We start from the raw sequence: 23004 nt of genomic DNA on the forward strand, positions 1-23004 counted from the left end.
ACCAACCCAGCCATTTTCCACAGCAGCTGAGAAGCACCACAATCTAGGCCTAGGGAATATAGCAGCAGGCAGCAGCAGCTGTAAAGTAAGTTTCGTCTATTTTCATGAAATAACTCCAACCTCAATAACCTTTCATGGTTAACTTTGAAGTAAACATATTCGTTTTGTTTTATTTAATCACGTGTGACAGTGTGACAGGCATGCGACACACGGCACTAACGCAATGCTGCTGGCATTAATACGATATACGTATATCAAGATCAAGAAAATACTTGTTTTGTGTAAATATATCACACATTGCACTTGAGGATAGTATTTGTATAACATAACATTTCTGCTTTATTTTAATTCAGGTTGTCATCATGGTGCATGAAACCGGTTATTACGACATCTTGGGTGTTAGTCCCAAAGCCTCTCCCGACGAAATCAGAAAGGTCTACAGAAAACTTGCATTGAAATATCACCCAGACAAGAATCCCAACGAAGGAGAAAGGGTACGTATGGACATCTCACCGAAAGCCCTGTATGGGCATGCCGCATTTGGAGGGTATTTCTATTTTAAACTGGGGGCTCGTTGAATTGACAGCAACAGAATGCCTGGAACTTTCCAGAATGATATCTGACTCTGACGAGTCTCTCCTGTCCACATACAGTACAGTAATGCTAGCTCCTACAATGATATTAGTCATTACTGGTGAAGTATCCTGTATCCATTAACATTATTATGTTGTAAATTGTAAATGTTGCAAAACCTTCCATCCCACTAGTACATGTTATTTTCCAAATGTACATCTACTACATTACAGCATGGGCTTGCCATAGTTATATTAGACTGACAAGTTAAACTTCTAAGAAACTGGGTTGACACATCATAGGATATGCCTATTTTGTTAGCTCCTTTCGGGACCCTTGGTTACCTTTTCTGTATTTGAGACTAGTAGTTACCAACGTGAAGTGCCAAATACAGAAAAGGTAGCCTCGGAGACCGCAGACGTTTTGTTTAGCCTACAGAAAAGGTAACCAACGGGGTCCCGAAAGGGGCTGCCTATTTTGTATATCCAGTCATCTTCAATCTTACCTTACCACTTACTGTGCTGAACTTGTCATGCACAAAAGTTGTAAAACTATATACGTGTGTGTGTGTGTGTGTGTGTGTGTCAACAGTTCAAGCTCATATCACAAGCATACGATGTGCTGTCAGATCCAAAGAAGAGGGACTTGTATGATCAAGGAGGAGAGCAAGCTATCAAGGACGGTAGCATGGGTAGAGGAGGTTCCCCCATGGATGTTTTCAACATGTTCTTTGGAGGTGGTGGAAGAACGCAGAGAGAGAGAAGAGGTAAGGAGATATATATATATATATATATATATATATATATATATATATATGTATATATGAATAGTGAATGCTGGTTGACAGACCTTTGGGAATCACACTATGATGTCTTGTGTCCATGTCATTTAGGTAAGAATGTAGTTCATCAGCTTGCTGTCACCCTGGAAGAGATGTACAACGGATCCACCAGGAAACTTGGGCTCCAAAAAAATATGATTTGTGAAAAGTGCGAAGGTGGGTAATCGTTCCAATCGCTTATTACTCTAGATGTTTTATCAACAGAAACTTTCATTATTAAAGCTGCAAACTGGAACACTGGACCAAATGAATAGAAAAAAACACAAATAAAAAGTATGTCATGACATCACAGGTCCTTTCAAATTTTGGGTGACTGGCTCCCTGGTGTTTGGGTAGGGACATTACTGGTTGACAAGAGACTCTGTGCATAACCCAAGATAAAGTGAAGGAGGTAGGAAAGCTATAAACTCAAGGCTTACTCTAGGAGTCTAGGGCTACAGGTGTGAGAGGCCAGCATGAAAGTCCATAAGCAAAAAGAAGGGTCTCGCACACTGAAGGAAGAATGTAGCTCTTTGGATGCAAAAAGTATTTACTTAAAAAGTGCAAAGAGTGACATGGTGAAAAAAAAGTGTGTCGTGGATGACTTTTTAGGAGACCGGAAGCAGGTTGTTGTCTATTGATTTGATTCCAATGGTTATGGAAGAGTGAACGTGAACACAGCTTCTAAACCATTCTTAAGCCCCATTAAATATTGGACCCGATCCTCGCAAGCCACACAATTTTACCAATATTTTCATAAAATGGCTTTTTTCAGAGAGACAAATCAGGAGAAAATGTACTTTTGGCTAAGCAGGTACTACCTCTTAGCTCAGGAGTAAAAATGTGGTCTAATGTACTGTAGGTGACCCAGGTTTGAATACCAGGTAGTAGGGCATATAAGTTATGGATTGTAGTTAAATGATGGCAAACAGTGTTTCTCAATTTCTTACAGGTTATGGTGGTAAAAAAAAAAAAGGTACACCGATACAATGCTCGAGTTGTAAAGGAAGAGGTCACAATGTTTTTTCAATTTCTTACAGGTTATGGTGGTAAAAAAGGTACACTGATACAATGCTCGAGTTGTAAAGGAAGAGGTGTCCAAATCAAAGTACAACAGATCGGGCCAGGCATGATTCAGCAAATGCAAAGCATGTGTGCTGACTGTGAGGGAGAGGGCGAGCATTTTAACTCCAAGGACCGCTGCAAGAACTGTAATGGGCACAAAGTGGAACGCAAGAAAAAGATTCTTGAGGTTCACGTTGACAAAGGTACTACTCTTAACATGTCAAAGATAAAAGCATACGGTCATTTCTTAAATGATGGAAATCTTGTAATTTTAGGCTAACACTCTGTAATATGTGTTGTGTCATGTAGGAATGAAAGATGGTCAGAAAATTACATTCCATGGAGAAGGTGACCAGGAACCAGGCCTAGAGCCTGGTGATGTCATCATTGTGCTGGATCAGAAGGAGCATCCTGTTTTCCAGAGACAGGATGATAATCTGATTATGAAAATGGATATCAAGCTTGTTGATGCTCTCTGTGGTTTTAAGAAGACTATTCCCACATTAGATAACAGAACACTGATCATCAGCTCACATCCAGGTAATTTACAGGGGTTAAACCACCTTACGACACTTGAATGTCTAATAAATAAGAGAATATATGAGGTAGCGTTGTTTAAAACTATGATGTCTTAACAGGGGAAGTTGTGAAGCACGACGACATGAAATGTGTCCAGAATGAAGGAATGCCAATTTACAAGGATCCTTGTGAAAGGGGACAGCTATTCATTCAGTTCAAGGTGAGAACACTAATAGACAACCAATAATAATGTATGAGGTTTGAGTTTTCAGTTACTCTTTTTTAACTTTATTAATTATTATCATTGTTATTTTCTTAGTTTACTGTCTGACAGTTTTGTCAGCTCTATTATTATTATTTATTTTTTAATTTGGTTCTGTAAACCAATAGGGTAGGCAATTATAAGCTTCTAGCTTCAGACTACACCTTTTCGGGCCACTCAAGTGTCTGTATAATGTATTATGTATTGTTATACATGTGAAAATAATTCAAAGCTTGACAGGCTCCCAATGGGTACAGGCTTTAGTTTCGACATACTATTGGTCCGACGACAACCTACCTCAAACCCTAACCTAACCATAACCGCAAGCACGGAGCAGCGTATGTTCGCCAACCTTAACCCGGTCGCCAACCTTAACGCATCTTCCTCAAACTTAATCCGGTCGTTTTCCGCATGTCAGTCCAATGGTATGTCGGAAAAGCGTGCGCACCCCCTCCCAATGATGCACGTTTGAGAGAAACTAAATTAATTTTATAACCCCTCCCCAGGTTGAATTCCCAGAGAAGTACTGGCTTCCAGAACATCTAATGTACCAGCTGGAAAATCTGCTTCCTCCCAGGGCGGATGTGATGATATCTGATGATATGGAGGAAGTTAATCTCTGCGAAGTGGATCCTCAGTCAGACTCAAAACGTAGAAGCCAAAGTAGGGAGGCTTATGATGAAGACGAGGGGGGCTCTCAGGAGAGTGGGGTGCAATGTGAGACACAGTAAATGTAGCAATGTGAAACACTGTACATGTAAATGCCTTAAGAGCCTCTACATCTAAGATTATGCACAAGTTAGCTGAAATGCTAGTTTATAACATCTGCCAATAAGACCACAATGTGTCATTTTCCTAGTAAAGCTATTCAAGTTTTATTTCAACACATTAGTACTGCTCTACCAAAGTAATGTTACAACATCAGATGTATTTTTGTCCGTTCTGTCAAATATTTAAAGACTTCTTTTATATGTTTGTTCATGAGAAATGTACATGTGCTCATTCAGAAACTGAAAGGATTACTTGTATGCTTTCTATGAAGGTAACTTTCCTCATGACACATCTCATTCAGTGTTTAGCCTTTATTTATTATTTCTCAATAAAACCAAATGCAGTCACATTTTTCACCAGCTTCGTGCTTTATTCTTTATATAGGGTGTAATCATTCAAATTAACAAAGGTGGGGTTATTAGTAGTCATCACCATAAATGAGGTCTGGTATATCATGACCCTAACCATAGTCTGGCTCAATGACAGAAATAACCTGTCAATACATAGTGAATGTGTAACTATAAAGCTCTTCATTCATTGTGATCAATGAAAAATTAAGGCATTGTTCAGTGAGGTCCCAATTACGACATGACCGTCCATTTGCTTTGTTGTTCAGTGTTGCTTCCTCCTGAAAGAGCAACCTGGAAGAAAAGTAAAACAAAATGCAGTTCCATTCCATTTAAACCAGCAGATACATTGTAATAAGGATAGTTGTGCTGTATTCGTAGTCTAGACCTTGCCACAGCCTAATGAATTTGTATGAGAGCTGAACTTACCCTCTGTCAGTCTGGCCTTTCCTCCGGTTGGCTGGCACAGCACAGTTGAGCATCCCACACAGAGAACCACTGTCTGTGCATGGCTAAAGACAGTAGTAATCTTATAGCATCCTGAAATGAATGTAATTGCATGGTAAATAAAATAAATAATATACATTCATATGTAATAAATGCAAGGGTTTCATATGAAAATTTCAATAGAGACTGCTGCAATGGGCCGGTTCAATAAACACTATAAAACAATCTTGTTCTACTCTATACTAACTTATGTACAATCATTATGCAATCACGATAGTCCAAGTACAATTGTAAATTGTGAAAAAATAGCAACTAAAAAGTAGTGTTTAGCATAGACCTTACAACAAAACAAAATGGCCAATGTCTGCATAATGGGAGCTTGTATGACAGAATTTCAGTTTTCACCCACTATTCTTTACAGACAGAGATTCATTATTTTACATTTAATCCTTGCAAATTCATCAATAGGCCTAATTTGATCAAGATCAATATATTTGATTAGCTTACTTTTCTCTCAAATAAGAGTACACTGAGAGACGCTCCTTGCTAGTCAAGTGCAGATACTCAAGTAGCCTGTATCTTATGGACTAACATCAAATTTGTGATGAAAAAATAGTAATTTTAATAATATATCTATTCACCATATCATCTGATAAATAATTAACGGAATGTCCTTCTGGCCACAGCATACCCTCGGGACACTCCAAGCCTCATAACAACACTGCCTACACTCACGTGGACTCATGTTTTTGGCCGTGAACATCTGTACATTGATCCATTTAACTACTAAACAAAAGACAGACTCTTCTAACTTCTACAACACGCCAAAACGGACATTGCAGCTCCTCACGCGCAATGGCAGAAAAAGGCACACGTGTGTGTGTGTGTCACTGTGTCTCATTAGTTCACTTCATTATACCTAAAACAACTCGATCATGGACATGACAGGTGTGACGTCCACTGCCTTCAACATACCTGGGCATTTCACATCCATGAAGTATGAGTTTGGGCACTGAACAAGTCTTTTCTTTTTGTGCTGTCTTTTCTCTAGTTCCACAGAAGGATGGAGAAGGTCTCTGGCCAGCTAGGGGGAAAAAACAGCAATCCATTAGTCAAAAATGTCCTTAATAACAGAATGCCAGAGATGATAATTGTGAGATCTGTAAAGTAGTGATAGCAAAAGAAACAATGCAAACGCATAGCTTCCTGCATCATGTAAGCATCATTGTGTAGCAGCATCATTCAATATTATACTAACACACCCAGGGTGTGCTTCCGTGCTTTCAAAACAACAATCTTGGCAAGTTGGCAGTGCCATTAGAGATATGCACATACTCAGGATTGGGCAGGCATCTACCTCTTTTTGATTCAACATGGTGATCAGATTAGGCTACTACTGATGTGATGTTTAATGTGCATACAAATCTCTCCATATAGTCATAATTTATCTTGTTATTCAAAGTAAATTATATAAGATAAAAGCAATAATGGGTGACTGACTATTATGACAGCTTATAATAATAAGTGATAGGGGCCTGAAAAGATTGCACAACCTTATGTAGCTCTGGTCCATAGCCTAATCGTAGAAGGCTATGGACCAGAGCTAAACCTTATGTAGCCTACCTTGCGCACGCACGCACACACACACACACATTCACACACACCTGAATGACCTCAGTGTGATTTCACCAATGTCCATACTTTGTGCTATTTTGACCAATGAACATTATTTTCTTCCTTACAATTTTTTATATTATTTCTGTTTATTACTGCTACAACAATGTTGGGGAACCAACACTCACACACGCACACTTTTTATTTATTGCCAGACGGTGAAAACCACGTTGCTCTTATCCTTAAGTAACCAGCTATGGATTGATTTGATTGATTGATTCTTCTAATTCCTAAATCGAAACACAGATTACTTGTGTTGTTTGTAAACTATATAATAGTATATACACGTCAAGTGAAGCATTTCAACAAATGTCCACAAACACATTGTGTGTGCTTAATAGTAATGTTGTGTTTCAGCAAGTAGCCTCCACCCAACGACCACACTACCCACACACACACACTGCGAACAGAGCTCGGCTGAGCTACGCAACATGTCAGCCATGCGCCATGTGCTGCCTGCTACAACACAGCTCCAAAGTAGCATGCTGCGAAGTGCGAACACAACTCACACAAACGTCAAGAAACAACACGGTACTTTTGACACACGAATCACACAAGACAACGCATGCACAACGATGTTAGCAACAGTAAAATAAAAACAAACGTGTGTTACTTACAGGCATTTTCACGGAGCTGGTTTTGCTTTCCTAGTTCACATACGTACGCAGAGTCTGATTGGCTCACTGACTGACAGGAACTCCTAGACCACGACTACAAATTATATTCTTGAAAACATATATTATTATTGTCATTAAGGCTATTGTCAGAAATGTTAACAGCACAAGGTACAGGCACAGTCATACACTGTGGTCCATTGTGATCCTGTGTGATTCAGTTAATCAACATAGAATAATAATACAAATAAAAAAACAATACTATATCATTAAAACAAATCTAAAACAGTATATGTTGATCGAGACATTTACATTTAATTGGCAATGAGAACATAACCAAATAAAGCAAATAAAGCCATGATTCATGCCATATTTCATATTATGTTGTTGTTTAACTTGTTTTTCCAAAGCTGTAAGCTTCAGGAAACAGGAGGACGCGTCTATCTATCTATAAACTACATAGACCATTAGGCAAAGGATGAACGTGACGTCATGTCATTCCTCCCTGCCCACGGCCGCCTCAGACAGCTGGTGAGGATTTCCAGAGAGGGAGATCCTTCAGCGTATTACACCGTTATTAATGTAGGACAGAAGTGTTTTTAATGGCGAAAACGTACGATTACCTTTTCAAGTTACTGCTTATTGGAGACAGTGGTGTTGGCAAGACATGTCTGCTTTTCAGGTTCAGCGAAGACGCGTTCAATACCACATTTATATCAACAATAGGTGAGTACCATTGAGCTAGCGAGACCAGGCATATCTCAGCGGGTAATATTCTCTAACAGCTACTCAGTCAGCCACCGCCTATTGTAAACCTGCTGAATAGGTCAGGATAAACCTACCTGAAATATATGCTTGCTTCTGTATTTAATTATGCAGTGCGCTTGTTCTACCATGTTAGCATTTATTTTTTTTAATTATTATTTTATTGTTGTGCAGGTATAGATTTCAAAATCAGAACAATAGAGCTGAATGGAAAGAGAGTCAAACTTCAAATTTGGTAAGTGTGAAATGGTTCCAGCTTTTTCCTGTCTTAGTGCCCGTAGTAGGCTAGCTAAACAAGCAACATGAACATGCATTTCCTATTGTTTATGTGTTGAAATGGCTATAGCATATTTCATTTTCATTCTGCAGGGACACAGCAGGGCAGGAGAGGTTCCGAACAATTACTACAGCATATTACAGAGGAGCCATGGTGAGGCACTCCAACCTTTGTGTCATTAAAGGAAATTGTATTGTTGGGGCTGTGAAATTGTGTGTGAATATAAATATTTCTCTCCACAACTCTACAGGGGATTTTACTGGTCTATGACATCTGCAACGAGAAGTCATTTGAGAACATACAAAACTGGATTCGAAATATTGAAGAGGTGAGCTTTGAATTTAAACTGATCATATTAAAACATATATCTGTAGTTTATAGTAGTAGCTATAGTAGTATTTATTTCACTTAGGCCTATAGAATTAGCATTTGTTAAAAAAAACAAAAAACTAAGCAAATAAACTGTAAAAGAAGTAGACATAAATAGCATGATAACACACGATTGGTGACTTTGCTTCATGCCTCTTTCAATTTCTTCCCCAGCATGCATCATCTGATGTCGAGAAGATTATCTTGGGTAACAAATGTGACATGACTGACAGGAGACAGGTGTCCAAAGACAGGGGTGAAAAAGTGAGTCTCTAGTCTAAACTAGACCATCCCTCAGTGACAACTGACAAGTGGGCCCAAATGCACTGTATGTTTTTGGACAATGAATCACATCACATGTGAATCTCTATTTTCCCCAGCTGGCTATTGATTATGGAATTAAGTTCTTGGAAACCAGCGCAAAGTCTAGCTTAAATGTTGAAGAGGTAAATTGAAAGAACTTTACTTTTCATGGTTTCTGCCCACTAAAAATCCATGTATCATTATGTAATAAGTTCTTGTACACTTTTCTATAGGCTTTTTATACTATTGGCAGAGACATAATGAATAACCTGAGTACGAAGACCGTAAGTACAATACATAGATATAGATCTACTGAATACAATACTAAACTTTGCATATTGCAATTGTTTTGTGCTAATGAGATTTTCCTCCTTTTTTTATTTTCCTCTGACAGACTGACGGCAACCCAGGAGTTGGCGGGCCTGTCAAAATTACAGAGAAAAAGTCAAAGAAACTCAAATTCTTCAAGTGTTCACTGCTCTAGACGAGTGTGTCTGTTGGTGACATTCTTATGCAGCAGCGGTCATGTTCTGATGACTGTACTGCTAGGTGAAGCTCACATGCAGATGGACAAGATCCTTACATGATGTGCAAAAACAGAAGAGGATGTATAAGATATCTGCTTGTGCATTGATGGTCAACTCTTGCATAAGTTGCCCTGCTTAGTGTTTAACTCTGAGAAAGGAGCAAATCTGTTATCATGGATATAGTCCCACTTAATGTCAGTGGATGGAACTAATCATTTCTGATGTCCCAGACACATGGTGTCTTACAGTAAAGAGGGATATTAAGTTTCCTTCGTATTCAGGCCTTTCCCACATCTTTTTGTCACATATTATCATGACAGTGCAAGCATTGAATGTATATCTGTGTTCATTCAGCCTCATGTTGTACAGGCAACACAACTCAACTGTAACTGTTAATGCCTGTCAGCCAGCAACAACAATGTTACGGCAGACAACAAAATGTTTAGGCCTAACATATTCTCTTTTGTAAAATGTTTATTCAGTGGTAGTTTGTCATTGTTCAAATGTGATTGGGTTGTTGGATTCCTGATCAAGATTGTATTCCAAGATCTTGAATGTATACATTGTATTACAGTAATGTCAGTATTTGCCTTTGCATGAAATTATAGGGCATTGGTTAGCTGTTTGTGATTAAACACACAAGAGAAAATATACCTACACATGTTATTTAAAAGTATTGTCATGTTGAAATTGAATATTTCTGTCAGCATATATTATGCCACAGCAAATGTATCAATTAGTGATTATATTTAACGTTTATTTTCACCATATATACAGTATACATCAAACATTTACAGACACTGACTTGGCAATGATGCTTAATATTTTGAATTCCTTAAACTATGACAGAGAATGTAAATGTGTGTCTTTGTATGATATGTTACACCAATGCAACAGTTAAAATAAAGAGAGTAAAGAAAGTGGATCTTCAATCACTGGCTGGTGATTATTGATGGTGAAGAATTTGATAACGTGTTTTAATTGCCATTCTCCCCACCAGTGTGAGAGCAGCTTTAAAAACATGGTCAATATTCTGTCTCAGTCGGCAGTCTCATTTCAATTTCATGCAAATCTTTGATTTCTTCTTTTCTGGTTCTCCCCCCTCAGCAACTCTTCTGCCTGATTTATACTTGGTTGTTCATCCTGGCTGTCACGCACTGAATATAGTGAATATATACTCTATGTACAAGCTCACAACATTGTGAGCTTCTAGATCTGATATTTTCTGTGTATGATACTGGCACACAACTAAGTATAACAGGCCTAACAGGTATGTTCCATTTACTATTGGTCAGTCCCTTCTGAGCAATTATTCACCTCTGTTCCTCCTTGCATGGACTTCCTCCTCTGCAAGTCCGTTACTTATTCTGGTTCTGTGCTTTCTTGTGCGTCTTCCACTTTATTTTCTGGTTCCGACCTCGTGTCCTCATCTTCGGGTTTAAGCGCTGACACTTCGCATTCTACGACAATGTCTGTTTCACTGGTGGAGGCTTTGGGCTCGCTCTCAGCCAACTGCATTGCTTTCATGTCACCAGCATTCCAGCTCTGTGATCTGTGGGGGGGGAACAAAGTTGTGTCTGCTACGGTTAGATAATCAGTATTGTCTTTTGGGGCGCTCTCGTCTTTCATGTTTGTTTGGTCTCCTTTGGGATCTGATGGAGGTGGAGGTGTTTCTGCAGTTCCTAACAAAGTTAGTTTAGTCTGTTGCTCTTCTTTATTAGTTTCCGTCGGCTGTGAAAGATCATCAAGTTGCTGGGCACGAGTTCGGACCGCAGACACTTTCGGCATGTGTCCAGCAAGGCTGGGATGAACCTTATACTCCAAGTTGGCTGGCCACTGATTCGGTGCCTTGGCTACCTGCTCCACCAGAGATCTGTAGTCTGGAGGTTGTAGTGCTTCATTGCCTGCATCGGCTGGGTTGAAGATGATGCCGCTCATAGTCCTCTTCTTTTGTGTGGTAGGAGATGTACTCTCACCAGGACAGTATCTCATAGATTTGGTCCTCTTGGGGGAGGATGTCGGAGGGGGCAGCTTCACCCTCTCTGCAGGTTCCAACAAAGCTAGTTCAGTCTGATGCTCCTCTTTTTTAGGTTCCATCGGCTGTGAAAGAGCATCAAGCTGCTGGGCACGAGTTTGGACCACTGACACTTTCGGCATTTGTCCAGCAAGGCTGGGATGAACCTTATACTCCAAGTTGGCTGGCCACTGATTCGGTGCCTTGGCTACCTGCTCCACCAGAGATCTGTAGTCTGGAGGTTGTAGTGCTTCATCGCCTGTATCGGCAGGGTTGAAGATGATGCCGCTCATGGTCCTCTTCTTTTGTGTGGTAGGTGATGTCCTTCCGCTCTCAGTAGGACAATATCTCATAGATTTAGTTCTCTTGGGGGAGGATGTCGGCGGAGGCAGCATCGCCCTCTCTGCTTTTTCCAAAAAAGTTAGTTCAGTCTGATGCTCTTCTTTATTAGGTTCCATCGGCTGTGAAAGAGCATCAAGCTGCTGGGCACGAGTTTGGACCACTGACACTTTCGGCATGTGTCCAGCAAGGCTGGGATGAACCTTATACTCCAAGTTGGCTGGCCACTGATTCGGTGCCTTGGCTACCTGCTCCACCAGAGATCTGTAGTCTGGAGGTTGTAGTGCTTCATCACCTGTATCGGCAGGGTTGAAGATGATGCCGCTCATGGTCCTCTTCTTTTGTGTGGTAGGTGAGGTGCTTCGGCTCTCAGTAGGACAATATCTCATAGATTTAGTTCTCTTGGGGGAGGATGTCGGCGGAGGCAGCATCGCCCTCTCTGCATTTTCCAAAAAGGTTAGTTCAGTCTGATGCTCTTCTTTATTAGGTTCCATCGGCTGTGAAAGAGCATCAAGCTGCTGGGCAAGAGTTTGGACCACAGACACTTTTGGCATGTGTCCAGCAAGGCTGGGATGAACCTTATACTCCAAGTTGGCTGGCCACTGATTCGGTGCCTTGGCTACCTGCTCCACCAGAGATCTGTAGTCTGGAGGTTGTAGTGCTTCATCGGCTGGGTTGAAGATTATGCCGCTCATGGCCCTCTTTCTTTGTGTGGTAGGAGAGGTGCTCTCACTAGGACCGTATCTCATAGATTTAGTCTTCTTGGGGGAGGATGTCGGTGGGGGCAGCCTCGCCCTATCTGTGCATTGAACTGCTATCTCGGGCACTACTATTTTTGGTTGATCCTCAGGATTTATAGACAAGGTACTCATAGCTCTCCTCCTTGTGCCAGGAGATGGGGTTTGGCCTTCGTTTGGATAACACATCAAGGACTTAGCCCTTTTTGGAGAGAGGGCGCTAACCGGCTTCAGTTTCTCTGGCGTCCAGCCTGATTTCAGGAGTGCTTTGTCGAGAGGATCTCTAGCATCCACTGCCATCACTGTGGGCTCATGGGAAATATCCTCTCTACTTCCTGCCCCAGAGAGAGACTTCTGGTCACATGGGGATATCAGGATATCCACACATGAACCGGGGCGTGATCTGTCTATGTTGCCGACATCTAACGTATTGCCATACTCCTTGATGCTAAGACGAGTAGTGGGGGACTGTCGCACAGTCTTCTGACTTTCTGGGCCCGTCTTAGCCACATCATCGGTCACCGCCTCCCTCTGCTTCTCCCTCTGCTCCTCCATGTCCATGTGGAAGCGGTACAGACTGTAACCATCAGCGCTGTTAATGCTGCCCTGGCGAAAGAGGCCATGGTCACCGACTGATGAGTTCCGTGAGTGAGAGCGGGTCAGTTCCAATTTATCCACCCCAGCGAGCTTCTCCAAGGCAGTCGCCATTCGACCGTGGATCTCCTCCAGCTGGGCCAGGCGCAGGTCCACCGTCTGCAAGGAGGCCTTCATGGTGTTTTCCCTCTCGTTCACCTCCTCCAGACGCATAGACATGTTCTCCACTCTGCAAAGGACACCATGCAGGAACATCAGGAGATGTCAAGATTTATTCTTTTTTACAAATATAATATTAATTCGAAGGATAACTGACCTTTCAGAAGTGACTTTGATGCGCTCCTCAGTGGAGGATTGCTGCTCATCTTCCTTCTGCCGAAAGTATTCCTCGACACACTGCTCCTCAAACTCGTACAGAGTCTTTAGCTCCTCTGGGTTTAGCCTCAGCTCTGTAGGAAACATTTTAGAATATCATATAGAGGAAAGAATTAACTTAAGTTATGGAGTCATTGCCAAAAAACATTCTGTGCGTAATAGAGCTTTGTCGATTCAAGAACCATACACCGATTACAGATCTCACCTAGCCTTCGCCATAAAATGAATCCTACTCTATCTCCTCTGTGTCTTAAGTGTAAAATTGAAGAGGGAAATTATATTCACTGTATATGGTCATGTCATAAAATATGTTGGGTAATGTGCAACAGTTGATTGAGATCTTCAATATGGAGTTTGAACCCGGCCATATAGGCCTATGTGTCTGATTCTTGGGCTGCCTGAAGATTCCAAGTTCCATAAGCGTCTGTTTAATCTCTTAATTTATGCTGCTAGGGAAAATATTCTGTCTTGGATTAATGAGAAACCACCAACAAAGAAAGATTGGCACAAAATAATCATGCAGGGCATGCCGTTGGAATTCTTAACCTGCCTGCTACACTCCACAACAGATGCCTTCTATAAAATATGGGACCCATATTTGCAATTTATTGGCCCTCAATTAGCTACCACCTTGACCATAGGGTTCCTTGACAGAAGCGTTGATGGATAGGATCATCAATCCTTGTTTATTCACTTTATTTTTGAGTGGTGCAACCACTCCATTAAGTAGCTACTAGACCTGTACGTGCCCGTCGCAGGCGTCCACCGGCCTACTTGGGAACGATGCAACTTGGGAACCTAATCATATACGTTGTCATAGCACCCGTTTTAACTGTCAGCCAGTGTCCCACATGGAGATCTGTGTATGTGTGCCTGTGTGTGAAGACTGCAAACTGAAAAGTAGACTTGGCAATCAAACGGTTCTCGAGTTACGTGCATTACAACCGTACACACACACACACGTACGCACGCACGCAGAGACGTGGTGCATTATATAGTAGATGTGTGTCCCTGGGTTTGGTTGGTTTTCACAACCAAGTGTCACTGTTGCGCAGCCTAACACACACACACACACACACACACACACACACACACACATATTAATGTGAATATGATGATTTGGGGTGTTACAGTACAGTACAGTACAGTGCCAGTACATTACAGTACAGTAGAGGGACCCCCTGGGGACCCCCACACGGTAACTCTGTCATTTCTCAACCGTTTCGGACGCGGGGCGGCTTGCTGGAATCACTCACTTCACACGGGTGTGATTTTTAATTTACTTTTTACCTTTGCCTGTGGGTATTAATACTGTTACTGTCTTATTTGTGTATATAGGTGTATGTGTGTATATATCCATTTTGTTTTTCTCTGGGTAGTTGTTAACCCATCTAGACTATCAAGCACCAAACAATGTGTCCATATATGTATATTGTTTTTGTATTTTATTTCATGGTTCGATGTAGATATGTGTGTATATATCTGTGCCCTTTGTTCCGCAAGGTGTCTGAGCTGAGCTGTCTGTGTCTTTTTTCTGTTTTGTCTTTGTCAGATAATGTAAAAATCAATACAAATATTATTGAAAAAAACAAAATTGAAAAGCAGGTCTACTGTAGGATGAGAAGGTGAGTTTCAGTGTACCACTCACTGGCTGCTATAATATTGTAGAATTTATACATATTATGTACATATCAGGGCTTGACATTAAAGGAGAATTCCATGCTAGAAGGCTTTCTTACCTTTATTTGTAGTTGTTACGTCCCCACCAAAGAGGTCCAGGTGTTTTTTTGTGCAAAAGCTCCTTATTGGCTATTTCCCCTACCATAAGCACTCAATGAATTGCATTGAATTGAATGGGAATTGAATGGGGCTATGGGGTGTTGTGTGCTAATTCGCTTATTTCCATCAAAATAAGTAGTAAACTGTGCCGCTTGGGATATTATTTACATTATGAATAGAGGATATATACAAAAAATATATAATTTTGAGCGATGGAAATAAGCGAATTAGCACAACACCCCATAGCCCCATTCAATTCAATGCAATTCATTTAGGGCTTATGGTAGGGGAAATAGCCAATAAGGAGCTTTTGCACAAAATAACACCTGGACCTCTTTGGTGGGGACGTAACAACTACAAATAAAGGTAAGAAAGCCTTCTAGCATGGAATTCTCCTTTAAGGCTTGTCCTGTTGTCCGGGACAACTAATACATCTTTCCGGACAAGTGCATTAAATCTTTACTTGTCCGTTGGACAAGTGACTCTTGGTTTCATGTTTTATGAGCCAACAATATTGTCTGACATTATTATGGATACTTGGATAGGACTGATGTAGCTGTGTATTTGGAAGACCTGAAATGTATGTAAGATCACAGACATTATAGGGCTATTAACTTGTAAAGTCATCATATTCATCTAATATTCAAAGTAAACATGTATTCACCAAAACCAACTTACAGTTAGTTGATTTAAAATGTATTTATGTGCTCATGCTCCGGACAAGTGAGTTTTGTGTCCGGACAAGTGAATGGGAAATGTACTTGTGCCTCATAAAAACAAATGAAAAGTTAATGTCAAGCCCTATCACTGGAGGAGTGGTACCCTCCCCCCTGCTCTTTTAACATTTTTGAGTGGTGTAAACCACTCCTACAACTGGCTTTGTTAGTTTACGTGTCTGTCCGTACCAAAAAAAATGAGCATGGTTGCTATGGTCACCCAGTTCACACGGGTGTGATTTCATCTTTGTTAGTTTACGTGTGTCCGTACCGAAAAATGAGCATGGTTGCTATGGTCACCCAGTTCACACGGGTGTGATTTAATTACGTCAGACATTACGTCAGACCACAGCTGATCAGTCTATATAAGACCTTACACCACTCAGTTCACACGGGTGTGATTTTTTACTACTATACTACTAGCACACAAAGTAATAGTGCGACAGAATAGAACAATTCAATGGAGAAGTAGTGCCCGGTTCTATTCAGTTCCTCAAGCTCTATAATCCCATGCCCAAAATAGGGGCACCAGGTTACTCATATTTATGATACCAGGCAAAAATGTTAAATCCTGATATGGAATATACCAGAAAGTCCTACAGTGAATCATTCTCAGATTCATTATGTGAAAAACATTTCAAGAGATAGGTAGCAAAGGAGACTAACTGAGGCCTCTGTCCTTTTCGTCTAATTCCCCTTCCGGCCTCTTCTTTCTACAGCGTCGGAAGATCCTGTTTAGGAGGATGTAGATGTGGCTGAAGATGATGAGGGGTGGAGGCAGGAGGGGCCGGTCATGGAATGTCATGATCAACTGATATCTCTGGAATTTCCACACCTGATTGGAGATGGACTTAACTTCCATGAAGGTGTTGCTATAGAAAAGGAAGCAAAGGCCAGTGAGTACAAACAGGCAAGCAACTTAGAGGTAGACACACACATCACATTCAAATCCAAGTGCTCAACAGCTGGTCAAAAAGCTGGTCGAAAAGAACAACAAAATAAATATGAGCCCAAACTAAAAAATAAGGAAAAGAAGAAGAAGAAATAGTAAAAGTGCAAGATGAAATAAGACAGGCTAAAAAGGTGTGTTTTAAGTTTTCTTTAAAACAAATATCTATTCTACACTATGCCACCCTCATGTTGGGGCCATAGCAGCCTCACTTGGTCTTGGAAGTTGGAACAACGCTGATCATGTGCTGGGGAGGTTCTTGTACTCTTATATTTGTTTTACTGAGGATAGAATTTGCACCTGGGCGGACTGTATTTTGGGGCAAGCGTTTTCCTTCAAGAGGACCTGCGGGATCTGGATACCTATTGTAAAACCATGTCAGGTTTTCACATTCCTGATATGGTCAAATTAGTGATGACACCTATGTCTTTACTTAGTTTAATTTATTGTCCACAATGTGGAAATTTGTCTTTAGCATTTGGACTGAGTGCCAGTGACTTCAATTTAGAGGTCAGTTTCTCTCTCTATGCGACTATGCCTAGTCTACTCCAATGTAATATGCATGATATGCTTACTTGAAGACTGCAATGAGCAAGTTGACCAGAAGGATGTTAGCCACAAGGAGGTAACAAGCCATGAGGGCAGGTGTGAGCGAGGCACCAGGGATACATGGAGGAAACTTCTTTCCATCCTCATCATATAAATGTTCACCACAAGGAGCTGTGAGTATAAGAAATGTGGGGGTTACGTGTTTTTATTTGGACATTCAGTTTGTCACATTGATTTGAATGTTGGAAGATGAATAGTACTCACGGTTGATTTCCATTGCATAGACTTTCCCGAAAAGCATAGTTGTAGAAGGGAAATGCATGGGAGACAATGTTAAAATCTAGGGCACACAGGGCTTTTTTATCACACTGTAGTTCTGTCAATGTCAAGGTAATGCACACTAAAAATGTAATGTTTTTTTTCTTCTGATTGACTCTACCATGGCAAAAACACCAAGAATTTCAGTTAATTTCTCAATTGGGTTATGAAAGTAAACATTGGCTACATCTTATCATTTTAGCCAACACATTAAGTAACATGGAATCGAACATGCAACTTTTGGGTTAAAAATGTATTGCATAAATGTAATCATGTCAAATTTGTGTCCTTAAAATATACCTTAACTTTGACAGAAGAAACAGTTCATGTGAGTTCAAAGGGCAGATGATCATTACTAACAAGAGCCTGTCACAACTCAAACTTGCCTGCAGAGAGCGCTAAAGTCTTGATGACAACCCTATTAAAAAATAAACCACATAGGGATTCAAGACACAGAAATGTATATAAAACTGATCATCTGCCCAGGATCAGGAAACAGAATCTTACTATGAACTCTAGTCTTACGGTCTATCGAGTCCGCAAAAACCTCTCCATAGATCATCCAGTAGGGCATGTAGAAGATGTTTCTGGCCAGGCGCCATGTGGGTAGTTCATCGGGGTGCAGGATGGCCTGTCGGGCCACCCCGAAACTCATGAGCACTACCAACATAATCACTACAAAATACATCATGTCGATCATCTGGAAGAAATTGGAGGAAATAATATGTTTGGGTTACCCTTAGCATGAGACAGTCCTATATGATTATCATCCTAATTCAAAACGAAGATTTCATTACCATCTTTCCTATCATCATGACATAGGGTCCAAGATATTTGTTGACTCCAAAGATGTCCAATACACGGATGTACCAGAAGATGATGTCTATACAGTAGATGACTCTGCCATAACCCATATAAGGCTCATGCTGCAGTCGCAGCAAGAGGCCAATAAGGAAGGTGGCGATAGCTGCTAGGTCAGTGATGTTCCAGTATTCTTCTAGCCATACATTTATCTTCTGTTTCAGCTTCCCAGGCTCAGACATCAGAATCTGGGCAGGGTACAAAGGGCATGTGTAGAGACTTAACCATGAAATCATGCAAGGATAGAGCTGCATTTGACATTTATAATAATGTCTAAACATTATTTAGATTATTTGTGAAGAATATCATTTTGTGTTCAATCCATCATGTATATCTTTACCTGTCTGACTTTCTCAGAGCCAAGTGTGAGGATGTAAGATATGACAATCCACTCTTGAAGTGATGGCCATCGCTCCATCTTCACCAGAATAATATAGTTGTATAACATCAGATAGGCTAGATAGGAAATCTACAAAAAAAGAGACAATCATACAGTCATAACATTAAACAATCACAATGACTGAAGGAGTTCCCATTCCAATTATGCCCAAATATGGAGTGTGTTGTCTAACCTCAATGTGTCATGGCATCAGGTGCATACAAATCAATCAGCTCCATATATGGGCACAAAATATACACACACACTGTATATATTATACAGTGTGTGTGTGTGTGTGCGTGCATGCGTGCAGTCTCGATACCTTAAGACCATAGAGTTCAGAGTAAGATTCGGTTACCTGATCGTGGGGCAGATGATGCTATATTGATGATATATTTTTTATATTTCCATATTAAAAACATGTTGGCCACCCAACACGCTCAACATAGCCTACATTCCTTCTTTCACAATACTTACAGTGTTGAACCAAAATTTTGTAAAAGGTGCGTTGTAAAACTCAAAGATCCTTTTGCCAATTGGAATCCTCCGGATTTTAGTACTGCCCTCCTCTTCGTCCCCTTTCCGAGAATTTGCATCATTATCCTATAATAAAAATAGCAGCATCACATACAGAACTTCAATGCCTCATGTCAAGAGCTACAAGTGGCAGAATCATGTGCAAAAAGAAAAGAAAAAGAAAAAAGATAAATCAGGACCTTTTTGTCATCTTCTGCTTCCTTTCCAACCTCTTCATAGCATTCATCTCCAAGACGGAAATCCAACAACAAAATGAAAGGTGGAAAGATAATACCCAGAATGACCTACAGTATATGGACAAGAATTAAGTCATTAATTATTCCCAAACCTTTACACTCTCAGCTATCAGAATCAGAATAAAATGTATTGTCGCATCACGCAATTTAAAAAAGTGGGTGAAATTATGTTTTTGTGTAAGCTCTCAACATTACAGTTATAATTATAGTAAGAATAGGGAGACAGACAGGAAGACACAATCAAATCAATATAGAGTCCAGCATAAATGAGGGGCATGAAAACAATATATATACAAGGTAGGCCTACATTACAAATTAACAGTGGATAATGGCACAATGGAAGGCAAAATTGCTTCTTATGCAGGTGGAAAACATATCCGGCTGTTGGCATGTTACCTTGAGACCAGGGTTTTTGCCAATTCTTAGGCAGCCCATCCACATGTCAGTCAGCAGCATCTGGCTGCAGGTGTGGGCGATGAAGTCTCGCTGCTTGCCAGCCACCGCCAGTTTGAGACAGGTGGAGTTACTCCAGTTGACCAGCTCATACGTTAGGAGTTGCATAGCCACCTGCTCATCATGCTTATAGGACTGGTCCAAGAGCTCATAGGCAAGCTGTCCAAATTCACTATGAAAGACAAAGAAAAGTAGCAACGTTATCAATCAATGGCATGCAAACTGCAGATGAAGTATCAGAAAAAACAAGGCTCTCACTTGGAGTTATTCTCCAGGTCTTGGGAGACGTCATCCACCAGCTGACTCTCAGCGGAATCATGAGCCATAGCCTTGTAGAGTTTACAGGCCACCAGTGCTTTAGCCATGGCCTCCTCTCCTCTCTGCCACAGGAACAGTGCCATCTTCTGACGCTTCATTAGCACTGCCCACACCATCAGCTCATGGAAGGGGTACTTGAACCGAGAGAGCTCAGGGTCGTCAGTATCGACCTCAACCTCCACCTCTTTCTTCTTCATCTTGCCTTTCTTTCCTTTCCCTCGTGGTTCATCATCCTGACGGAATAATAAAAGGCAGAGAATGAGCTCCATGAATGACACAGGCATTTCCCCATGCGATTGCAGCTTGCTTTCAGCTACCAGGCGGTAACTCACACATTTTAGCAATGCATTTAAAGAATGCACACACAAAGGACAAACACACAAAGGGCAAACTCTCACCTCCATCCCGAGAAGTTTCAGAGCTTTTGGCTGAGGGAAAAACAAAAAAACAAAATAATAAAATGTAACATTGTGTACAATATCAAATACAATTTTACGAGATGAACAAACTCATATTTCAGTTTTTTCCACTCAAACCTACCCTTTTTAGTCCATACAGGTTATTGTAGAGGTTGCGGAAAGCCTTCCTGGTATAATTGCTCCTGTAGGCTCCACCCATCAGGTACTCCAACACTAGACCAATATCAATGAGAGTGATCTGATAATCTGGAGGGAGGTTCCCCTGCGGAAATACCAGAGAAAGTCCTCAACATAACATCATAAACATATGAAGTATGGGACATTATGTGGTAAACAGCCACATGGTTGTAAACCATACATACTGTATACACATGTATGTTACATGTATGTTTCTCTTTTAAGTAGATACATGTATTTAGTCTCCAACATACATCTTGAAATGTATCCAAATATATCCATATGTTATGTATCCATACCTTTTTGACATCTCTTACAGTACAGTGCAGTGTATTAGGAGGGCCAAGTTTCTGCAATGTAGAATAGAATGTTCTAGTTATGAACAGTAATGATTTTGTCTGTTGCGTTCTTCACCATGACTTGGTGGATATCAAAATTCTCATTTTGGGCATCTGAGCTCTTCTAGGCTCACCGTGTTGTACAGTTCCTCTAGCCTGGGGATCATGAGGAAGTGATGAATATTGACGCCGTTCTCGAGGAGGAGCTTGACGAAGTCCACTCTGTCCATTACCAGGGCATCCATCATTGCTTGCTCCAGAGAGTTCACCTAAGATATTGTTACATATGTGGAATTACAATAGATATTATTCTCTAAACACATAGTTATTGTCAAATAATCTAAATGAAGTCGTTCCGTAGCCTACCATAGCCTACACAATGTCCAATAGATCATTAATAATGCCATAAAACCTGGAAGTAAGTTATTAATAAACACCTATTAATTTTATGTGCTTCAAACATAATAGTGTGCTTTCATGGAGATTATCTTGTTGAACTAAACACAGGTATAAGAGCTTAATTAAAAAACCCAATGCACAAATTCCATTGGAAAAGTCCAATGGGAACCCATGGTGTTTGTGCAACTTCCACATTGACCTAGAAAAAGGCATAATTATGATGTCATGATGCGGTGAACTTACCCATCTCATCATCTCCAGCTTCCTGGGATCTGTCTCTTCTGGAGGTTCAGGTTTGGCCTTCCCTTTCCCTTTGCCCTTCTTTCTTGCCTGTTTGCGTTTAGCTGGAGGGCTTTTCGGCTTCTCCGGTACTGCTACTGTAGCAACTTCTGTAGCAGCTCCTGGGGTAGCTGTAGCCACGGCACTAGCAGGCTGGCCCAAATAGTAATAGATAATAGTTAATAAAGTTTTCTCTTCTTTTTCTTATGTGAATACCTGTGCATTAGCCTGATGTCCATAATAAAGCTGTGATGATTATTCGGGTTTGTATGCCCAAGCAGCAGTGATTTCTTTTGTATAACTTTTCATAAGGAAAGTTGTGTTGTTCACTGTGTGTGACTAGTACTGACTAATCCAATCTTTTTTTTTTGGGGGGGGGGGGGGGGGGGTGACCACTACTCACTGCCACTGGTAAGTGATGTCCAAAGACAAAGATTTGATTCTTGGCGATATCCACTCTGTTCCACGCCAGAGCCAAACTAAGCTGGTCTGGAGCGGAGGCATTTGTGCCTGAAAACACAGAAAGGAGAAAGAATAGATAGGTGGATGTATGTGATCTGAAATGTAGTATGCACTGCAGTGGGGAAAAATATTGCTGTGGGATTTGTGTTGTATGCTAAAGTAATACCTTTTAATAAGGCAGTCAGAATTGCCATTTCAATATCTTGCTGTCCCTCTGCACCCATTCGAAAAACTGTGATCTATATTTGACAGAAAATAAGACATCGAGAAGAGAGTGACTGAGAGCACAATGTAAGGATGGAGATAAAAATGAAAAAAGTGGGGATTAATCAATCCGTGAAGAAATGAAAATGTGGCAGGTGGTTACCGTTACCGGTACTCTGACTCTTTATAAGGGCATCTTCTTAATGATTAATTACAACTGACTGGACATTCATTCATGT

The 23004-nt window shown here is 40.7% G+C and overlaps 4 protein-coding genes across 5 annotated transcripts in view; 2 read left to right on the top strand and 2 right to left on the bottom strand.

The window, feature by feature from the left end:
• Nucleotides 1-4359, top strand: dnaja (DnaJ heat shock protein family (Hsp40) member A). Its single transcript, XM_079501749.1, has 8 exons — nucleotides 1-85; nucleotides 354-494; nucleotides 1165-1339; nucleotides 1466-1570; nucleotides 2434-2661; nucleotides 2768-2998; nucleotides 3097-3197; nucleotides 3746-4359. The coding sequence occupies exons 2-8, from the start codon at nucleotides 363-365 to the stop codon at nucleotides 3968-3970; spliced, it is 1197 nt and encodes a 398-aa protein (XP_079357875.1). The 5' UTR covers nucleotides 1-85; nucleotides 354-362; the 3' UTR covers nucleotides 3971-4359.
• Nucleotides 4307-7235, bottom strand: rps27l (ribosomal protein S27 like). The gene is made up of 4 exons (XM_079501753.1): nucleotides 7096-7235; nucleotides 5780-5888; nucleotides 4787-4897; nucleotides 4307-4651 (listed from the first exon to the last, which is right to left on the bottom strand). The coding sequence occupies exons 1-4, from the start codon at nucleotides 7099-7101 to the stop codon at nucleotides 4623-4625; spliced, it is 255 nt and encodes an 84-aa protein (XP_079357879.1). The 5' UTR covers nucleotides 7102-7235; the 3' UTR covers nucleotides 4307-4622.
• LOC306923571 (ras-related protein Rab-8B) lies at nucleotides 6892-10258 on the top strand. Of its 2 annotated transcripts, none has more exons than XM_079501751.1 (8): nucleotides 6892-7009; nucleotides 8032-8092; nucleotides 8227-8287; nucleotides 8385-8462; nucleotides 8678-8767; nucleotides 8884-8949; nucleotides 9040-9090; nucleotides 9201-10258. In XM_079501751.1, the coding sequence occupies exons 1-8, from the start codon at nucleotides 6910-6912 to the stop codon at nucleotides 9288-9290; spliced, it is 597 nt and encodes a 198-aa protein (XP_079357877.1). In that variant the 5' UTR covers nucleotides 6892-6909; the 3' UTR covers nucleotides 9291-10258. The 2 variants fall into 2 exon arrangements, with proteins under 2 accessions (XP_079357877.1, XP_079357876.1); XM_079501750.1 differs by lacking the exon at nucleotides 6892-7009 and adding an exon at nucleotides 7609-7818.
• trpm1b (transient receptor potential cation channel, subfamily M, member 1b) overlaps nucleotides 9790-23004 on the bottom strand; it is a 26970-nt gene continuing 13755 nt past the window's right edge. The window contains exons 9-28 of the mRNA XM_079501746.1: nucleotides 22728-22800; nucleotides 22509-22609; nucleotides 22064-22252; nucleotides 21556-21690; nucleotides 21383-21433; nucleotides 21028-21168; nucleotides 20886-20915; nucleotides 20428-20720; nucleotides 20113-20341; nucleotides 19660-19764; nucleotides 19421-19546; nucleotides 18905-19033; nucleotides 18501-18752; nucleotides 18229-18403; nucleotides 17650-17670; nucleotides 17412-17556; nucleotides 16554-16759; nucleotides 13334-13466; nucleotides 10815-13246; nucleotides 9790-10739 (exon numbers count right to left, since the gene is read on the bottom strand). Of these exons, the coding sequence (XP_079357872.1) occupies nucleotides 10696-10739; nucleotides 10815-13246; nucleotides 13334-13466; nucleotides 16554-16759; nucleotides 17412-17556; nucleotides 17650-17670; nucleotides 18229-18403; nucleotides 18501-18752; nucleotides 18905-19033; nucleotides 19421-19546; nucleotides 19660-19764; nucleotides 20113-20341; nucleotides 20428-20720; nucleotides 20886-20915; nucleotides 21028-21168; nucleotides 21383-21433; nucleotides 21556-21690; nucleotides 22064-22252; nucleotides 22509-22609; nucleotides 22728-22800 (5010 nt within the window). The 3' untranslated portion in view covers nucleotides 9790-10695. The remainder of the gene's footprint in view (nucleotides 10740-10814; nucleotides 13247-13333; nucleotides 13467-16553; nucleotides 16760-17411; nucleotides 17557-17649; nucleotides 17671-18228; nucleotides 18404-18500; nucleotides 18753-18904; nucleotides 19034-19420; nucleotides 19547-19659; nucleotides 19765-20112; nucleotides 20342-20427; nucleotides 20721-20885; nucleotides 20916-21027; nucleotides 21169-21382; nucleotides 21434-21555; nucleotides 21691-22063; nucleotides 22253-22508; nucleotides 22610-22727; nucleotides 22801-23004) is intronic.

This window comes from Electrona antarctica (genome assembly GCF_951216825.1).
Source record: "Electrona antarctica genome assembly, chromosome: 5".
Lineage (NCBI taxonomy): Eukaryota > Metazoa > Chordata > Actinopteri > Myctophiformes > Myctophidae > Electrona > Electrona antarctica.